This window comes from Ovis canadensis, chromosome 2 (genome assembly GCF_042477335.2).
Source record: "Ovis canadensis isolate MfBH-ARS-UI-01 breed Bighorn chromosome 2, ARS-UI_OviCan_v2, whole genome shotgun sequence".
Taxonomy (NCBI): domain Eukaryota; kingdom Metazoa; phylum Chordata; class Mammalia; order Artiodactyla; family Bovidae; genus Ovis; species Ovis canadensis.
Window position 1 is genome coordinate 149,608,710 of NC_091246.1, and position 19,569 is coordinate 149,628,278.

At 37.1% G+C, this 19,569-nt stretch overlaps 1 protein-coding gene across 1 annotated transcript in view; it reads right to left on the reverse strand.

Annotated features, from left to right (window-relative positions):
- Positions 1-19,302, reverse strand: part of LOC138432777 (sodium channel protein type 2 subunit alpha) — an 89,345-nt gene extending 70,043 nt beyond the window's left edge. Inside the window, exons 1-7 of the mRNA XM_069574304.1 lie at positions 19,200-19,302; positions 17,258-17,575; positions 16,261-16,379; positions 4,379-4,468; positions 3,518-3,646; positions 2,857-2,948; positions 1,703-1,975 (exon numbers count right to left, since the gene is read on the reverse strand). Of these exons, the coding sequence (XP_069430405.1) occupies positions 1,703-1,975; positions 2,857-2,948; positions 3,518-3,646; positions 4,379-4,468; positions 16,261-16,379; positions 17,258-17,524 (970 nt within the window). The 5' untranslated portion in view covers positions 17,525-17,575; positions 19,200-19,302. The remainder of the gene's footprint in view (positions 1-1,702; positions 1,976-2,856; positions 2,949-3,517; positions 3,647-4,378; positions 4,469-16,260; positions 16,380-17,257; positions 17,576-19,199) is intronic.
- Between the last annotated feature and the right edge of the window lie 267 nt (positions 19,303-19,569).

Here is a 19,569-nt window from a genome sequence, read left to right on the forward strand (position 1 = left end):
TTGAAGGCATGAGAAGAAGGGGACGACAGAGGATGAGATGGTTGGATGGCATCACCTACTTGATGGACATGAGTTTGAGCAAGCTGCAGGAGCTGGTGATGGACAGGGAAGCCTGGCATGCTGCAGTCCATGTGGTCGCAATGTGTTGGACCACCACTGAGTGACTGAACTGAACTGAACTAAGCTTTAATATGGTCAAACTCTATAGCATTTCAAAATTCTATTAGTATAAATCTATTTGAAAGAAACAATCAGAAATACATGAAAAATTTATGTGCAAAGATTGTCACTATGCTGCTATTATAATATTAATAAATAGGAAAGCCCATAAATAATGAAATGATTTGTTTTATTTGTTCACTTAGCCAGTGAACCTTCATCTCTCCAGTATAAATCTTCATACCAATACTAACTTTTAAAACATTAATATAATGTGGGAAATGATAAATTTTCATATAGTTCTAAAAGTCATGAAAGATACCTCAGACTAAGCATCCCTGTAGAATACTGATAATCAAGAGACCAATTGAAGTTGGCTAGTTAATTGTACACAGAGAATGAGGAATGTGGACATTACAATGACAAATTCAATGCCTTCAGTAAGAAATTATACTGAAGTATGTGTGTGTGTTTAATTGCTAAGTCATGTCTGGCTCTAGACTCCAGGGACTGTAGCCTGCCAGGCTCCTCTGTCCATGGGATTTCCCAGGCAAGAATACTGGAGTGGTTGCCATTTTTTTCTCCAGAGGATCTTCCCAATCCAGGGATCAAACCCACATCTCCTTCATTGGAAGGCAGATTATTTGCCGCTAAACTATTGAAGCCCTATATTGAAGTATATCATTACTATGTTTTTAAGTCCATCTCTAAAATAAAATTAAACAATTCTAATACAATGATTGATACCAAAGAGATAAGTTGGAATAAAAATATTATAAAGGTAGGTTTTGAGTTTATACTTTCTCATTAATAAGTGATGTTGGACTAAGGCTGCTTAATTTAATTTTCTGATGAGTACAAAATTCAGATTTCATCTTTATTTTTCTACCCCCAGATACATATTAAGTGCTCAGTACATATATTGAGTCAAATTCCTCAGTCTTCTTAGCAATCCATATCAGTAAAATATACTGAATACTTAAAATTACTGATTTATTTATTAAGATGACTGAAAACTCTTGATCAATGTCTTTCAAATAAATATTTTTGTTTATACAGCATTATATTGTAGTGCTCTCAAGACTCATTGGGGAAAAGAATATGTCTTCATATGGTAGCTTTTATCATGTTGATCAAAAGATAAGGAAAAAGGAGTAAGGTATCATTTGATTTCTATATCATATATATTGCATGCATGTGAGCTCAGCTGCCTCAGTCATGTCTGACTCTTTGCAACCCCGTGGACTGTAGCCCACCAGGCTCTTCTGTCCATGGGATTCTCCAGGCAAGAATACTAGAGTGGGTTGCCATGCTCTCCTCCAGGGGATCTTCCCAACCCAGGAATCAAACTGGTGTCTCCTGCATTACAGGTGGATTCTCCACCACTGAGCCACCAGGGGACTTCCCATCATACATATTAAGTTATTTTAAACTGGTCTAACTAATTTGGTTCACATCAAAATTGAGACAATTTTCACTATATATACTTTTTTTTAATATTTAAAGGACTAAATAGCTTAATGGTTAAAAGAGTATATCTTACTTTTATCTTCAATATATTCATCCCAATTAAACATGCTCACTGTCCTATTGAAAGTGGTACCGTTCCCATCCAATGAGTTATTAAAGAAGGAAGTGATGTTTAGTTCAAAGGAAGAATTATCTGGGGGCCATTGCAAACATTTGTTTCGCAGGTTGCCCATAAACAGCTGTAATCCTATTAGTGCAAACACGCTTAGGCAGAACACAGTCAGGATCATTACATCTGAGAGCTTCTTCACCGACTGGATTAGGGCCCCCACGATGGTCTTCAAGCCTACAAATAAAATCAAAGGGAGGAATTTAAGTATACTATTCAACAGCTATGTTATAGAGAAAAACATCAGGAGCATGTCCTGGAAAATAAAGATGTCATGCAGAATGCCAACAATATTAGTTTAATGTTCGTGACTGAATAACACTTTCATGAAAAGCCCGCCAGCTGGTGAAAATGAATGAAAGCAGAATTTGTATTTTCATTAGAAAACTGTGAATGGAAACAAACCAAAAGTATATTTCCAAATACTCCTCAGAGCAAAAGAAATGGTTTTGATATTCATGCTTAAACATTAACCTTGTATAAAGACTTTGCTTTTATTTGCAGATGTCTTACTCCCTAACCTCTCACTGGTTTTAGAAAATCTGTATGAATAATATAGTAAGAAATCTTGAAGTCACTGAATTATGAGGTTATATATTGGTGAATTCTATCAGCTTGAGAATGGGTTAAAAAAGGAAGACATCTGAAAACTGAGTCCCATGCAGCACTCATGCTATCTCTCGCTCTTTTATTTATTTGAAGTTAACATAATTACCAATTTTAGACCTAACTGGTCAAATTTGCATCAGTTCAAATGCCTCATAGTTTAGCTTCTATGCGGAAAGCTTGATGTTACAGGACGCAAACCATGTAGCCTGTCACTGCAAATGCCTCATGCAAAAACTTGTTAAACTCAAAGGCTGATTTAGAACTGATCATTTTAAAGAAAACAACTAGTAAAAGCAAAGAATCAAATCCATCCAAAACGGGATGTATTGATTCTTGCTTTTTTTACAAACATTTGCACTAAGTGAAAAGCAGCAAGGCTTACGCACAAAAGCTGTGATTGTACCACTAATGCTGCTGAAGTCAGCCTCGGTGTTTAACCTAGCTCTCACCTGGAATGACTGAAATTGTTTTCAAAGCTCGGAGAACTCTGAAGGTTCTCAACGCTGAGACATTGCCCAGGTCCACAAACTCTGTCACATATCTGTAATAGGGAGTTCACACACAAACACAATAACAGAACACAAGAAACAGTTGGAGATATAAGGGGCCTACCACCTTATACCAGTTTCTTCTTACCTGGAATTACAGAAATAGTTTTCAAAGCTCTCAAGACTCTGAAAGTTCGAAGAGCTGAAACATTGCCTAGGTTTACAAATTCTGTTACATACCTGTAGAATTAAATCAGAGTTATTCAGAATTTAGGGAAATCTAAGTCGGTCTTTCAACAAGACCTTTTCAACTTCAATGAGTGTTGCCATCATATTTTCCAATTAAGAGGAAAATGGCATTGTTGTTGATCATAATCTCTATTACTCGGGAAACATTTTATTGCTTTATACACTAATTGAAATCAAAGCCATGTAATTTACTATGATAGTCCCTAACTTCTCCAAAGTGCATAATTTGATTGGAAGAAAAAAATATCCTAAATTCACAGGATAACCAAGAAACATGCTTGATTTGTTAAAGGAAGCCACCAAGGAGAAATACAGTATAGGCTTCCACTAATGATTTAGTCTTCCTGGCCAGAAAATGTATTAAGGTACTTACGCAAAAGTAATGACTGTGAAATCCAACCAATTCCATGGGTCTCGTAGAAATGTGAAATCTTCTAAACAAAAGCCCCTTGCAAGTATTTTTATAAGTGATTCAAAAGTATAAATTCCTGTAAAGGTGTACCTGAGAGAAAATAGCCAAGCCCACATTAAAGATCCTGAAGGTAATTTACATGTAAATATATTAAAGGAGAAAAACAACAAATAAAAATTAGAAGGTTCTATATAGGTCTATATTGGTCTTCCCATGATTTAGACCATAGTTAGGGCTTAAGGAAAAAAAAAAAAAGAAACGTTACATACTGAAAGACATTTTCATTGACTATATATGAGTATTATACTTGCTTACATTAATCAATTTTAAGGCCCAAATAACATGATTCTATACATATTAAATGAAATACTCTGGCTTTGGTCTAATTTAAGCAAGTAGTTATTAATACAAAAATAAACTAAGACTTTTTTGTTTAATAAAGTGTGCATCATTAAGAGCCATGAAATATAAACTAATAAATCATAGAAAAGTGATAGCTATGAGGAAAAAAACATATAAACTATGTATCAATTTATCATCAGATACTAGCAATCACTGATGATCTTGAAAACAGTGTGAGACTCATGAGGAAGATAAAGGGCAGTCAAATCAGTGCAGTAATCTGAGTAGCTGAAGGAGCCAGTGCAAGCTTTGCACTACAGAAAATCAGTGGTTGAAATCAACTTGAGTCATTGTGTAACCGGTTTGGAGTAGCCAGTACAATTTGCTGAAGAAACTGAAGAGGTGTGAAGGTGATAGAAGCACAATCCAAAACATAAAGGGACAACAATATTGCAAGATTTAAAAAAATCTTCTACTTACTCCACATTTTTTGTCCAGTCTGGAGGGTTACTCATGGTCATAAATACACAGTTGGTAAGAATAGTGCACATAATGAGCACATTGAATAAAGTAGAGAAATACCGTCAAGGAAGACAAAGGTCAGTGTGAGCTTTCACTTTCATATACCGCTATGTCTTTTAGCATTATGAAGTTTAGAACTTTTATGACCCTATGATTTTATTATTGAGCTTGCTTTTTCCATTTCCGTAATTTTAGCAACTCCATACTCAAGTCATGTCAGGCCAAGCCATGAACTATTTTGAGGCTATTTATGCCATCTTGGTATTGAAAAAGATTAAACACAAAAAAATCAGTGCACTGGTAAATAATTCATCAATTTGTTTTTCTTTAAAGACTCAACAACTAAAGTGCAAGCTCAGCACATATGAAGACTTTGACAAAAATTCAAAAGGAGATTTCAAGTAACAGTTGTTCCTCATTATCTGTGGGGGATTAATTCTAAGACCCACAGTAGATACCAGAACCCAAGGATGCTCAGACCTCATAAGGCCCCTCTGTCTCCATGGGTTCTGTATCCTCAGATTCAAACCATGGATCTTGAACACTGTACACCATCTACTATTGGTTAAATCTGTAGATATAGAACCCACAGATATAAAACCTACAGATAGGGAGGGCCAACTGTAACTGGATGTATTATAATCCATCCTAAGGATAACCTGGTTGGAATATTCTTAATAAAATTCTAAGTGGAGTATATAATACACAGTGATTGATCATTAAATTCCAGATAGTAAAAAATAGATGACTGGTGTTAGTACTGGCATTTCGTGGGTTTGCAACTGTGGCCAAATTACCAATTTTTTTTCCCTAAGCCTTGGTTCATTTTGCTACACTACGGAAAAAGAAAAAGCATTTCATAGGATTGCTGTCAGGATCAAATTAGTTAAAATATATTAAATCTCTTGCAACTTAATGTGCCTTATATGGTAGATAATCAATAAATTACTTTCCTAATTTCCTAAATCATAGGGAACACTATTTATGACAAATATCTGGTTTTTCTCATTCTACCCCACTTTGCCCATGTGTGTAGAGATAGCCAATGCCCTTCACCCTCCTTTGTGATGAAAAACAGCAACAAAAAAATTCTTTAAGAAAGCATTTGGTAGTCAAATATTTGAAATAACTTTCTTTCATAGTTAATAAAGAGCACAAGAGGGATTCAGCTGTAGTTTTGCAAAACAAGAGCTTTATCAAGATACATTTAGAAAATGGATAAAAATTCCAGAATGAACAAATGCAATTAATGTCCCTTCTCACTCTACTTTTAATCATAAATTTTCATATTACTTACATATAGCAAAATATTACATGATTTTAAGTGCAGTAAAATAGACAGCGTTGTGTTGCCAATATGTTGTGTTATGTATTGTGTTAATCTATAAAAGACGTTTCTTTGCACCTTCAACTGACTTTGGTCAAAGCAATCACTGATTTTTCATTTTGACTGGTAGTGATGCAAGGCACATGCTTAATTAAGGCTTGTTCAAATGTGTTCACATGAAAACACTCATAAGGATCAGCCACGTGAGGGCACTACGACCTAGAGAACACAGAAGAACACCAGTTCAAAGAAGAAATATTTTTCCTTTCTTGCTAAAAAGAAACAAAAAATAAGATAAATTTAAAGTTGACTTCATCATTAGTATATAAAACTAGCGGATCCTGTGTCTGTTAGGTTGCTGGCCCTACTGAAGGGGGCGGCAGAGGATGAGATGGCTAGATAGCATCACTGACTCAATGCACACGAATCTGGGCAATGGCACCCCACTCCAGTACTCTTGCCTGGAAAATCCCATGGATGGAGAAGCCTGGTGGGCTGCAGTCCATGGGGTCGCTGGGAGTTGGACACAACTGAGCAACTTCACTTTCACTTTTCACTTTCATGCATTGGAGAAGGAAATGGCAACCCACTCCAGTGTTCTTGCCTGGAGAATCCCAGGGACAGGAGAGCTGGGTGGGCTGCCATCTCTGGGGCTGCACAGAGTCGAACACGACTGAAGCGACTTAGCAGCAGCAGTGTATGGCAGAGGAGCCTGGAAGGCTACAGTCCATGAAGTCACAAAGAGCTGAACATGACTTAGCGACTGAACAATTATAACCTACTGTAGAAAACAACCCCTTGGCAGACTGGCATCATTCAAAATACATAGTTCCCAGCCTCAAACATGGTCAACACAGTCTAAATATTTCTCCACTTCACTGTCCCCACTACTCTGCAAAGATAATTCTGAATATTCTCCACTTCTTTGATCTCCAATCTTCTTCCTTCGCTACCCATTTCAAACTCATGACCTTATTTCCTATTTTATTGAGAGAAGAGATAGCATCAGAAGGTCATATCTTTACTTCCTAACCCCAAAGTGACAAACTCTCTGTATTGAGATTTTTCCTCCTTCCCATTTCAATGGAGGGAGTTGTCAACCTGTCTACCCAAACTCTGGACACCTTCCACCTTTCCAGAACACTTCAGCAATCTCTTATCACTTTCTTCTCTTATCTTTAATATCTCCATTAGTAACTCTATCTGATCTTACAATCAACACAAACTTGCTTAATTCTCTCTTACCTTTTTGGTATAAAAGAGAATACTGTCCTATAGCCCACAATCCTCTAACCACTTATAGACTTCTCTTTTCCAACTTCACAGCCAAACTTCTTAGAAGAGATGTTTATCTTTACTTTCTTTCATTTATCTACCACATCCTCAGCCTACCAGTTTTCTTCCCAAATATGACAAACATCTTCATGTTGTGTAACTGAAAACAAAAGGATAATTTTGAGTTCTTATCTGACTTGTCCTCTAATAGAGTGTGACAGGCCCGATTCTTCCCCTCTTAATTATGTTCTCTTACTTTTGCTTTCATGAGATCCCAATCCTTTGATTTTTTATGCTTCATGGGCAACAATTTTTTAATATCTTTTGAAATGTTTTATTTCCCTTTTTAAAAAGAAGGACAGAGGCTATCCAAGTCATTTTCCCTCTCTTGCTGTATTTATCCTAGTAGAGCTCATTAACACACATAGCTCCAAATATATTTACATACATACTGATCTCAAGTGTTTTTCTCCAGACTAGCCCTCTCTAGCTTGAGGAGCTATGGGCTTCCCTGGTGGTTCACATGGTAAAGCGTCTGCCTGCAATGCGGGAGACCTGGGTTCAATCCCTGGATCAGGAAGATCCCCTGGAGGAGGAAATGGCAACCCACTCCAGCACTCTTGCCTGAAAAATCCTATGGAGGAGCCTGGTAGGCTACAGTTCATGGGGTCACAGAGTCGGATATGACTGAGCTACTTCACTTTGGCTACTTTCACTTCATTTGGAGTTCTTCTGAACTCAGTAATCCATATCACCCAACTCCATATTACATCTGCACTTACATGCACTTATTTCATTGACACTTCACATTTTTTTTGATTTCTAAAAATAAACTAACAATGTTTTTTTCCTATCCCTCTTCTCTTCTCAAACACTGCTTCTTTGACATCTCTGTATCATAATGTCACATGATTTAGCCAGGATGAATGTGAGATTTTGTCACCTGATGAGAACTGACTCATTGGAAAAGACCCTGATGCTGGGGAAGATTGAAGGCAGGAGGAGAAGGGGATGGCAGAGGATGAGGTGGTTGGATGGCATCACCAACTTGATGGACAGGAGTTTGAGCAAGCTTCCGGAGTTGGTGATGGACAGGGAAGCCTGGCGTGCTGCAGCCGTGCGGTTGCAAAGAGGAGGACATGACTGAGAGACTGAACCGACTGACTGACTCAGCCAGGAACCTAGGAGCCATCTTGCATTTTTCTCTTCCCTGAACCTCCACATTCAACTTAACACCAAATATTGTCAATTCTACCTGCTATGCCTGGTTTCAGTGCACTTTTCCCACAATCCTCATAACACTACCTAGTCTAGGTATCCATCAAATCTAATGTAAATTACTGTAATTTCACCCAAGCTGTTCTTTCCGAACCCATGCTTGACTCTATTCAATCCTTTCTGCACACTGTACCAAAATGACCTTTGTAAATCTAATTTGGATCATTTCAATAGCTTCCTACTACCTTAGGATGATGACCAAATATATTAACAAACAAACAGTAGAGAGTCTAGGAGGTCTAATTCTTGTCCACCCTAAGCTCAGCTTCCTTAGTCCTCATTTCACTTTCCCAAGGCTGATATTATTGCCATTGTTTTAGGTCATGGAATGAAGCAAACTCTTTTTCAAGTCAGGATCTTAACAAATGTTACCTCTTTCCCCTGAATATGCTCTTTACCTCACGCCAACTCAAACTTTTCCTCCAGCACTCAGATTAGAAGTTATTTTCAGTAAAATCTGTGCACAATAGCACCTTTCATGATTATCAGTAATATATCCATCAGTAATATATCCTTGTAGCACCAGATGCTATTCTTCGAGTGCCTAACTGATTTTTTTTTCCACTAGATGGTCAACTTCATGAGGTCCATGTCTATATGGTTCACCATCATACACCCTTGCCATCTTGTACAGTCAGTCGACTATTGAATGATGTTAGTTTGGAACCTTGTTTCCTACTAGTGAAGTACATTTTTCCTTTTTAGTGATATATTTATAAATATGGATCAAAAATACAGCATGAAATTTGTTTCCACATATATCAAGTGCACAGGTTTCTATATTTTTTGAAAGAAAGAACACTGGATAAATACAAAGTGGAAATTAAAAGGCTCATGAGATTTACGTCACATGATACACTGAGCCATGGTTTTATGTCCCTTAAAAAATTTACTGCTTATAATGATAAAATTTAAGTATATATAATAAAGTAAAATATATATTTAAACTTTAATAAATAGAAAGAGTAAATATTACCCAGTAAGTCAAAATGAATAAATTGTTACACTCAAATTAGTGTTTTGTACATTGAATGACTATCAATAAATGACTATTTTTAATTAAAAAAAATATTTAACTTTACGATCCTGACAAATGATCAAAAAGGAACCCAAATGAAACTATTTTTCTTTTAAATCAAATAAGAGATAACTAGAGTCTGTTTTTTATGCTTTTCGTTTAATAGATAATCTCCAAATAAAGAGTTTCAAAATCCATTATTTTTTAAAATCACTATAAATTTATTTTACCAGTCTCATACCTGGAGTCTCATACCTTTAAGTTACCTGGAGTCTGGTGAGTGATTGAAATAGTAAGATTTCAGATAATGATAACAAATATACAAATATTTTAAAAAAGTATAGAAATGGTATTGGTGATACCAGACACTGAAAAAATATGGAAATTCCACATCAAGGCAGATTTCAAAGGGCCAGAACTAGTAACAAAATGCATATGTTGTTGTTTAGTCATTAAGTTGTGTCCAACTCTTTTGCAAGCCCGTGGACTATAGCCCACCATGCTCTTCTGTCCACTGAATTTCCCAGGCAAGGATACTAGAGTAGGGTACCATTTCCTTCACCGGGGAATCTTCCTGACTCAGCGATTAAACCCTTGTCTCTTACACTGGCAGGTGGGTTCTTTACTACTGAGCCACCAGGAAAGCCCAAAATGCATGTATTTATTTTCTAAATATATAGCACATAAAGTACATTTTTTCAGAAGAACAATGAATCCTAGAATATTATTTCCTTATGAGACTTTGCATATAAATAAAAGTAGAGGCAGGGTAACCTCATATAATATCAATAAAAAAAGGATTTTTAAAATCTATTAATTTCTCTGTACCAGGTATTCATAAAAATGTGTTAACATTTTGATTGGTAGCAACCTGTCAGCTGGCAAGTCTTAAATATTTCCTGTGTGTATGATGAGGAAAGATGTCTTCATATTCGTATTGAAAATGCTTTATATAACCTCTGACCTGGGAACTAGATGATTAAAGTACTGGCATGCCTACCCCTATATCCACGTGGGTAGGGTGCAGCAGCTTGAGTTTTAAAGCAATAAACTGTGGATCAGATGCATCCTTTACCAGTCACATGGGCTTCAGCAAGTTAATTATTTAAGGCTCAGTTTTCTTATGCAAATACAGATAATAATACCAATACTTTTCTTAGTGAATAGTTATCTTTATTACTATTAATCCTTTGTTTATTAAATATAAAAACATAGGGCATCTCTTTGTTTTCTTAAGGAAGGGAAAGGCATTGTTCTGTTCAGGGATTTTGTAATAATACATAATATCCAGAGAAGCTGCAGAGACATTTTTTACTTAAAATGTATATGAACTAGAGGCAGAAGATAGTTTTATCTAAGAGATTTCTAACACAGAGAATTTAAGCAAAGTAAGATAGGCCTCTTTCTACCTAGTCGTACATATTTGCAAGGCAGCAGAAATGTCAACTAAATGTCACATGTATACTGTTAACTCTTGAATTGTTCAATTTTGTTATTAACAAATTCCTAACCATGTGATGACCCGTGGTAACTTTTGAGCATCAAGAGCAAGAGAAACAGAATCAGTAAGATGTGCAGCCTCCTTTCCCACGGGCCTCTATGATATTTGTACAGAAAACCATGTTGTTTTTGATTTCTACTAGATACCATACAATTTTGGGATGAGCTAAAAAGCTCACTTCCTGTTTCATCGTTAGTAAGTTGGAGCCACTGAAAACAACCTTTGAGATACACAGAAACACAGGTAGGTAAATTATGTACCCCTAATACATAATTCATACCTGAGGGCTTAGAAATCTGTTGGATAGAAACAGCAAAGATAGATAGAAACTGCAGTGTCTGTTAGATAAAAACTGCAAAGCATACGGGGCTGATAATCAAAGACAGTCTGAAGTTTTGGCCTTGCCACTTGCATAAAATGCAGTCTTATAAAACAGTGACTAAACATGTCTGGGCCTCAGTGAACTCATCTGCAAAGTGAGATTGTGGTCGGGACTGACCACATTATGTTTCCGCCACTCAGCAGCTTCTAACTCTGGTGCTGTATAAACATTCTGTTTGCAAAATCAAGCCTCAAGAGACTAGAGATTTGTACGGAATTTGTGTGTGGAATTCCTTAAATAATATGAAACTGTTTCTTTGCTAATCTTGCAGCACTTGCTCCTAGAATTGTAGCTAGTACTACCAAGAATAGCTGTCCTAGCTACAAGTCATCAAACCAAGTGCTGTATCAACCCTGAATATTCTCTGGAAGGACTGATGCTGAAGGTGAGGCTCCAATACTTTGGTCACCAGATATGAAGAGCCAACTCATTGGAAAAAGACCCTGCTGCTGGGAAAGATTGAGGGCAGGAGGAGAAGGGGACGACAAAGGATGAGGTGGTTGGATGGCATCATCGACTCAATGGACATGAGTTTGAGCAAATTCAGGGAGATGGTGAAGGATAGGCAGCCCATAGAATTGCAAGAGTCCGCCATGACTGAGAGACTGAACAACAACCCAGTGCTAGTCACAGTGTCAGGTACTTATCTAGTTATTATTAATGTTTAAATCATGATCGCAAAATATAGATGGACAAAGTGAGATTCAAAACATCTGGAGTAACTCAGACCAAGGTCATAGAGCCAATAAGTAAATCTCAGAGGTAGGGTTTGAATTCCGGTTTTCTGATTCCGAAATCTGTTTTTGATTTTCCTAACCTGTATGAATGACGGGCAGTTCTGCATTACTGTGTGATTTGGAGTGTTTTAGGTCTTTCTCATCACTTCAAATACCATCTGTACAGCAACATCACGATGACTACATCTCTGTTTTACCTCCAGCCCAACCCTTTCCTGAACTCCAGACTTGCATTCCATTTAACATCTCTGCTCCTCCACTGAGTGTCTAACAGGCTTCTCAAAAACAAATAAACAAACAAATGTTCAAATTCCAGCTCTTGATTTTACCCAGTATATCTCTCCACCTAATGTTGTCTGTCCCAAGCTCAAGGAGCTACACTTTTCTTTCTTGACCATGCTAAACACCTAGAGTCCTCCTTAGTCCTGCTCATTCCCCCACACCCCACATCCAATTGATCAGCATAACCTTTCAGCTTTTCTGAAAAACACAAGTGAATTTGATGACATTTGCTACCCTCATCGTTTCCACCAAAGCCACCAGCATCCTCTGCCTTCATAAAGGCAGTAAACCCCCAATCTATTTTCTTACTTCCACCCTTTCCCCTCAGACAATCTATTCTCTACACAGCAGCCAGAGTGATCTTTTTCAAATCTGACTCAGGTGATGACATTCTTTTGCTGAAAACCCTCTGGTCTTCTCTCTCCATCTCATTCAGGGTAAACTGGGTGTCTTACCAACCACCTACAATGTCAGCCCTGATCTCCACTCTCAATGGCCTCATCCCCTTCTACTCTCTACCTTTCCCACTCTTCTCCGGGCACTCTGGGCTCCTGGTTGACTCTCAAATACACCAGGTACACTTCTATGTTCATCCTTTGCCTTCATATTTGCTAGTCACATTTCTCCTTAGATTTCCACGTTGCACTTCCTCACTTCCTTTGGATCTTTACTCAGATGCTATCTTTTCAGAGAGGACTTCCCTGATCATATGATATAAAACAGTACCTCGCTACTCTTCTCTTTTTATACAGCTTTATTTTTCTTGATAGCATTTATCACTAGCTGACACTAGCTGAATTGTTTGTGTTATCTCTCTCCTCTCAAACACACATATACACATGAATACAACTACTTGACAGTAGGGACTAGCAGGTTTTATGTTGCATCACAGTGTCCAGAAGAACATTTGCCACACAGTAGGTACTCAGTAAATATTTGCGAATGAAAAAATGAATAACAAATGCAAAGTGAAGGAGAGTGTGCATATTAAGCTAAAATAATAAAAAACTGACATGCAACACACTGAAAATTCTGATAGGAAATTTTAGGAATAAGGATACATTTTTACTTGTTTACTATCTAGAAAATATAACCATATTTTATTTAACTATCAAAACAAGATAATAGGCACATCAAAAGGATTTTCAGTTTTCAAAATATACTCTGGCAAAAATAGAGTAAGCTAAGATTTTTCTGCCAAAATCAAGACACAAAGCTAATTTGATATGCAAGAATGCCTAATGAAGATAACAGCTCCTTAAGAAATAAGTCAAGGTTTTCATTGGATATAGAGATACCAGTCTAGGTTTAAAATGCCATTTTTTTTAAACTGTGAATGACCATTTTATGGATTATAAACTAATGATAATAAATACACAATGCCCTCTTAACTATGCCTAAAATGTAGATAGCAACCTCAAGCATTTTTATCTTATAGCAAAAGGCACTTAAAATTAGAAAACCAGGATTTGAGCTTAGGCTGTGCATTGTGAGGAATAAGACAAAGCCACTGAGAAAGTTACCTGCCACTGTCCAGTATTATTTACAGCAAAGTTTACTAGGACATACCGTCAAATGTGCATTATCACCAAAAGACCAAAGAATGTGTCTATCTTCTATCTCTACTCCAAGGTAAGATAGCTGAGATAGAATATTCTAATTCAGGCAATCAGAGATTTTTAAAAAATCTACTTTTTCTGCATTGGAAGAAATGTGTAGCTCCATGCCACTTGTAAGGTTCTAGGAGAGTCAAACATTCAGTTCAGCAAATCTTAGATTTATCCGGCTGCCTTCACATTTCAACTTACACCACTGCAGCCCTCCTGACAGCTGTGCCCCTTGAAGGTTTTCTTTCTTCTGAGAAGTAAGTGCAAACTTTCAAATTCTTCAAATTCAAATAGTATCCTGATTCCTAAAGAGAGCCCACCGTAAACTTGGTCTTCAATGCCCAGAGTCTCTGCTCAGAACTTCTAAATCTACTCTCATCCTCTACCACTGGAAGTTTCTTTTCCCAGAAGGCTTTAGTGTTAAGATTCCTGGGTCTTCTAACTTCCTAGAATGTTTTGGAGTGGCAATGATATAATAGTTTTCATGAAATTTTCAAAAAAATATGCTATCTCCCCACAAAAGTTTTAAAACAACAATAACAACAACAGTCCTGCCTTTTTTCTTTAATACTGAGCTTTCTTAATGTTATTTCTTCATTCATATTGAAGGCAAAATAGATTTTTCTGACCTCTTCAAAACTTCCATTTTGTCACTTGTTTTGCATCTAATCATTTAACTTCTTGACTCATTTGTCACTTCTTCTTCAATTCATATTCTCCCAGTATTTACTATAAACAGAGCAACGGGCTAGGTCTGAATTTTTTGACATGATTTCATGTATAAATTGCAATTACATAGGGATGAACAATTATTTTTAGATACAACGAATAATTTATGGAAAGATTTATTCAGAGTACAGATTTTAACTACTCAAACATCATAATGGACCATAACTTATAGTTCATGAGACTCAAATCTAAATCTCAACATTATTATTCATTCCTAAAGCTTATTATTCATTTAAAAACATTTTTTTCTTTCTGTAAAATGTTTCTTTTATTTGAATAGCAGACGTAAGGAATCATTATTGCTTAAAAAAACTCACAAGAAAATTATTAAATCTTAAAACATAAATATGAAATTAAAATATGTCTATGCAAAACCTGGGGGTAATGGAGAGGAATGACCCAGAGGTTGAAAGGAAACTGAATTCCAGAATGCCATGCTTCTACAGATGTCATTTGCCACATTGCCAGGCAAGTCTGGGGACATGTTTCACAGCCCAACACCCAGAACTGAGACGAGTTCCCTGTATCAAGTTTATTCTATCTCCTGAATGCCTTATCTTATCTAACTCCCTACCATATCAAATTGAATTATTTTCTAGGCCTGCTAGGGAAAGTAAGCTTTTACACTGTAAGCCTTGAAGGAGGCCCTGGACTGACCATGTTGTAAATCAAAGGCGATGACTCTTTCTAATTAGGAAACAAAATTTAAAGTTGTCCTATCTGAGACTTTGCTTAAGTTTCGGTTTCCCCTTCCTTACCTCTGGTTCCTGACATGTATCCGTTCCTTATCCCAAGGCTTCTGTGTTCTTCCTGTAAATGTCCCTGACTGACATAGCCTGTCTTCCAAATCTTTGCCTCCTTGGTTTTCCAGGCCTGGCTTTCTCAGACCACTGTCCCTGGTCTGGAAGAAAACTTCTCACTTACAACTACTCTATTTAGCGTAAATGAAATCACTATCTCCCACCAAGGTGTCATCAATTCCATTTCTAGGAAGTAGATACTTCCTAAGGAGAATAAAGAATAAAAAGAGAATGTACGTGGGAAGAGATAACTGCAGCAGGACCTGTGAGTCGAATAAAACACAGGAACAAGTGACCAAAAAAAAAAAAAAAGAAAGAAAGAAAAATAAAATAGAAAATCAATGCAAATGACACTTAGGAAAAGAATTGGAAGAAATAATTGAAAGACTAATGCATACACAGTCATATCACAATGATAAACATTTGTAACTCAAAGCTTTCAAATACTAAAGTGAAAAGCGGAAAGTAAAAAATTAAGATCAAAAAGAAATAAAATTGTATAATTCAAATTATGCAGATATATTCCAAATGTAAAAGTAGTAAAGAAAATTAGTTCACAGAGTTTATCCATTATACAACCTTGTAAAGTCTGAAGACTTATAAAAGGAGAGCCTGGTAACACTGTCAAAGTTAATGAAGAAGCCTTGAATGTAGTAGGCAATTCAGAAGGGAGCAGAGGAAGAAAGAAATAAATAGTGAGTCAAGAAGAGGAGAAATACTTAGAAGATGGGGAAAAGTGGTTCACTTACCTATGATCCCATTTGGCAATAACGCTAAACTGTTGAGGAAGAGGGAAAAAAAGAAAGAGCACATAATGTTGCCAACCACATACATTTTTGAAAAATTCCCAACTCAGTAAGTCAGTCAAAGAGCAAAATCATATAAGTGACTGAAAAAAGGATATGAATGTACCAAAATCTTAATAGCTAATTTTCTAATAGGGTTGAAGGGAGTTAAAATGTACAGGGCAGGGGTGGCACTGAATCGAGAGATTGCTTTCCCTTTATTCAATACTATAAATGTCTGAAAAAGAAAACAAACACATAAAACAGAATTTAGAAATGCAATATTAAAACTAAGAACAACTTGAGAAAAAAGTGACACGATTTTTTAGAAATACGATTTTATAAAATAATAATAAACTACCAACATATGACATGATGCTACGTATTTTCTCTTTCTGAATGCTATAAACTCCCCTAATTTTGTGAGAGATATGAGGGTTTAAAGAACAAGAAAATGTATAGTTATTACCCAAGGAATACTTAGCATCACCATCAAGTTTTAATATCAGTATTTTCAAACTGTACTTACAATTCACAAAGAGCTCAAGAATGAGGCTTTGATTACTTTTTCAATTTGATAAAAGCCTTCTCACAGGAACTTCAGTGTTTTCTGGAGGTGCTATTTGATCAAATGTTTTTAGGGGGCACTTAGAAGTCACCTGCTTTTATTTCTTCTTGAGGGAACCATGGAATGGGCAAAATTTATGCTGTTAAGGAAGAAACCTGCTGAAGATCAAAGTACCTTTTGTGGAGCTAGATATTGTAAAGAGGACTTTGGATACTACTGAAGATATTGTTTTTAATGCATAAAAAATAAACTCCTTGTCTTTACTCTCTGCTTCACGACACTGTAAGGTCAGCAGACTTTTGCCCTTCCTCATTTCCCCCACTGCAAGATGCTCTTTCAGCTCTCTGCCTGTCCTGGCTGTGGGTTCGAATAAGCGCTTCCCAAAGACTCTAGGGCAACAGGGCCATGGCATGGTCAAGCCCATTACTACCATAGGGATGCTTCAGACAGAGGGGAGGCGGCACAACATTCTCCACCTAACATGCCTGCCACTAGCCCAGAAGCAATTAGAAGTAGAGGAAATAAAGGCAACTTGACTAAGAACTCACTTTCTTATTGATATAATAGGGATCCAGATCCTCCAGCGGCTCTGACACCATCTCTGGAGGAATGTCTCCATAAATAAATGGAAGGGATTTTCCTGCTTCCAAGTCACTATTTGGCTTTGGGCCACTTTCATCATCTTCATCCTTGCGCTCTTGTTTGGGTCTCTTAGCTTTCTCTTCTGCAATGCGTTGTTCAATAGCAGCAAGGGATTCCCTGGTAAAGAAGCGGAAGCTGTCAGGTCCTGGCGGTACCAGCACTGACTGTGCCATATTTTCATCCTGCTCCTTTAATCACTGTTTAGCTCCTTGCATAAGAAAGTGCTATGGAAACAACAGAGAGAGAGAGAAAGACAGAGAGGGGAAAAAAAAGCAATGGTCATTAGGATAAAAGGGCAATGACATGATATTGAGATAACATACATATAAATGAAGCTATCTGTAATATTTTACTAAGGAAGCTGCACTTGGCATTCAGGGGATTCGCCTGCATGCGTTCGTCTGCTTGCATGGAGATCTATCTTTCACATTCAGTAGGTGTCTATGAGGTAATCTAATCTCCCACTCCCAAAATGTTTTAAGTGAAAATATCCAACTCGGAGCTCAGAAATGGATAATACTGGTTTGTGCTTGCTGCTTCACTTGTGTGAATTATTTTGGCAGCCATCTTTTTCAGCATCCTTTCTGAAAAAAGAAAATATCAGAGATCCGTAACAAGAGATGAATAATCACTCAAAATTGTAGAACTGGGGTGTGTGAAGATCTTGCATATATCTCTCCATTTTTTTTTTTCCGTGTTCCTTTTGGCCCACTCTCCATGTTTAAAGAGCTGATTTGAAAATCAATGCACCTGGTAAAGAGCTCTGGAAATCCTGAAATGCCAGGCTGTGGAAACCTAGGTAGATTCTGCTTGAAAGCAAGGAGCGGGAAGGAGCAGGGAATGCCCGGTTGTATTTGGAATTGCTCGGAAGCTACACAGGAAGGGACCTGGCTCCTGCCAAACCAGGCAGGAAGTCACCCACGTCAGAGGTCTGGAGCTTGGACCCCCTGGTTGAGCACCTGCTGCTAGCTAGTGTAATTGCTTCTTAAATTAACAAATTTGCAGTACCTTAGGAAATACTGTAGAGATAGCTCATTTTCTCAAATGGTACCCATTTCTTAAAAATCCACATAGCTGATTTGGACTTGAAAAAATAATAAGTTTAAGATAGTTTATCTTTAACATGAGCTCCATTTATTTTGGTTTTTGTGGTCACATAAATGTGGTTTTCCTGTATTCTAACCATATTTTACTGGGCTAGCATATATAACTTAAGTGAGCACACCAATCATTTCAAACGTTATCTCTGCATCAGTGGCAAGAGTTTCTGTGCTTTCTGAAATAATATAACTAAAATCTTGACTCCTGAATGCCACCTATATGCAATCACTTATCTATTTTCCTTCTTTGCAAAATATCAGTCCATTTTAACCCTTACCCTACAGGAATGAGCATTACCATTTAATTATACAAGGTGCATTATCTAAGAGTAAAATTCATTCATATCCAGGTCACTCCTGCAGCATATGTCAGACCAAATAGGGAAATCTAAAATAACATAATTACTGCATCATTTCCACATTTTTTTTTGAAGTAGACCAGGACCTTTCAGCCACCAGCTAGCAGACTGCCCTCTTAGAATCACAGTGCCTCTAAAACATCCCTCATTTTCCTCACCCATCCCCAGAGACCCTTATGCCTAGCGACAGGCACAGGAATGAAGAAGGTCCCGGCACACTTGAGGGAGGAAACTGCCATGCCTGGATGCTCTAATAGAAGAGACATGCTAAAACATGCAGCCAGCAGCTTCAAAATGAAAGTGGTCCTCTGCAGATTCCCCCAGGATTCTACTGTAAAGGTAGAGAAGCATCACAGAAAATAAGCATAATAAGAATATTAAAACATTACCCCTGCAGAGTCTTTTACACCCAGAGTTTAGGATTGATAAGCTGGCACCAAGAAGACTGCAGCTAAAATTCCATCATGCTTTTTTTTTTTTTTTCTTTTTTTCATTTTTTTTTAAAAATTCTCCTTCAAAGACCACACCTAACTTCCTGTGAAAGGATTCTGGTAACTGAAGTAAGACCAGGCATTTCCTGTGTGTGGACTACAAAATGGCATTATTATAGCTACCACTAGAGGGCAGAGGAGCTGTGAAGAGAAAACCCTCAATGTACACACAGAAGCGTGTTTGAAGCAGCTCAAAGCTCTCAGTAATGGAGCTGTGATCTTCTAAAGGCTTTTCTTCGAACGTTAAGACTTAGCCGGTTTCAATCAC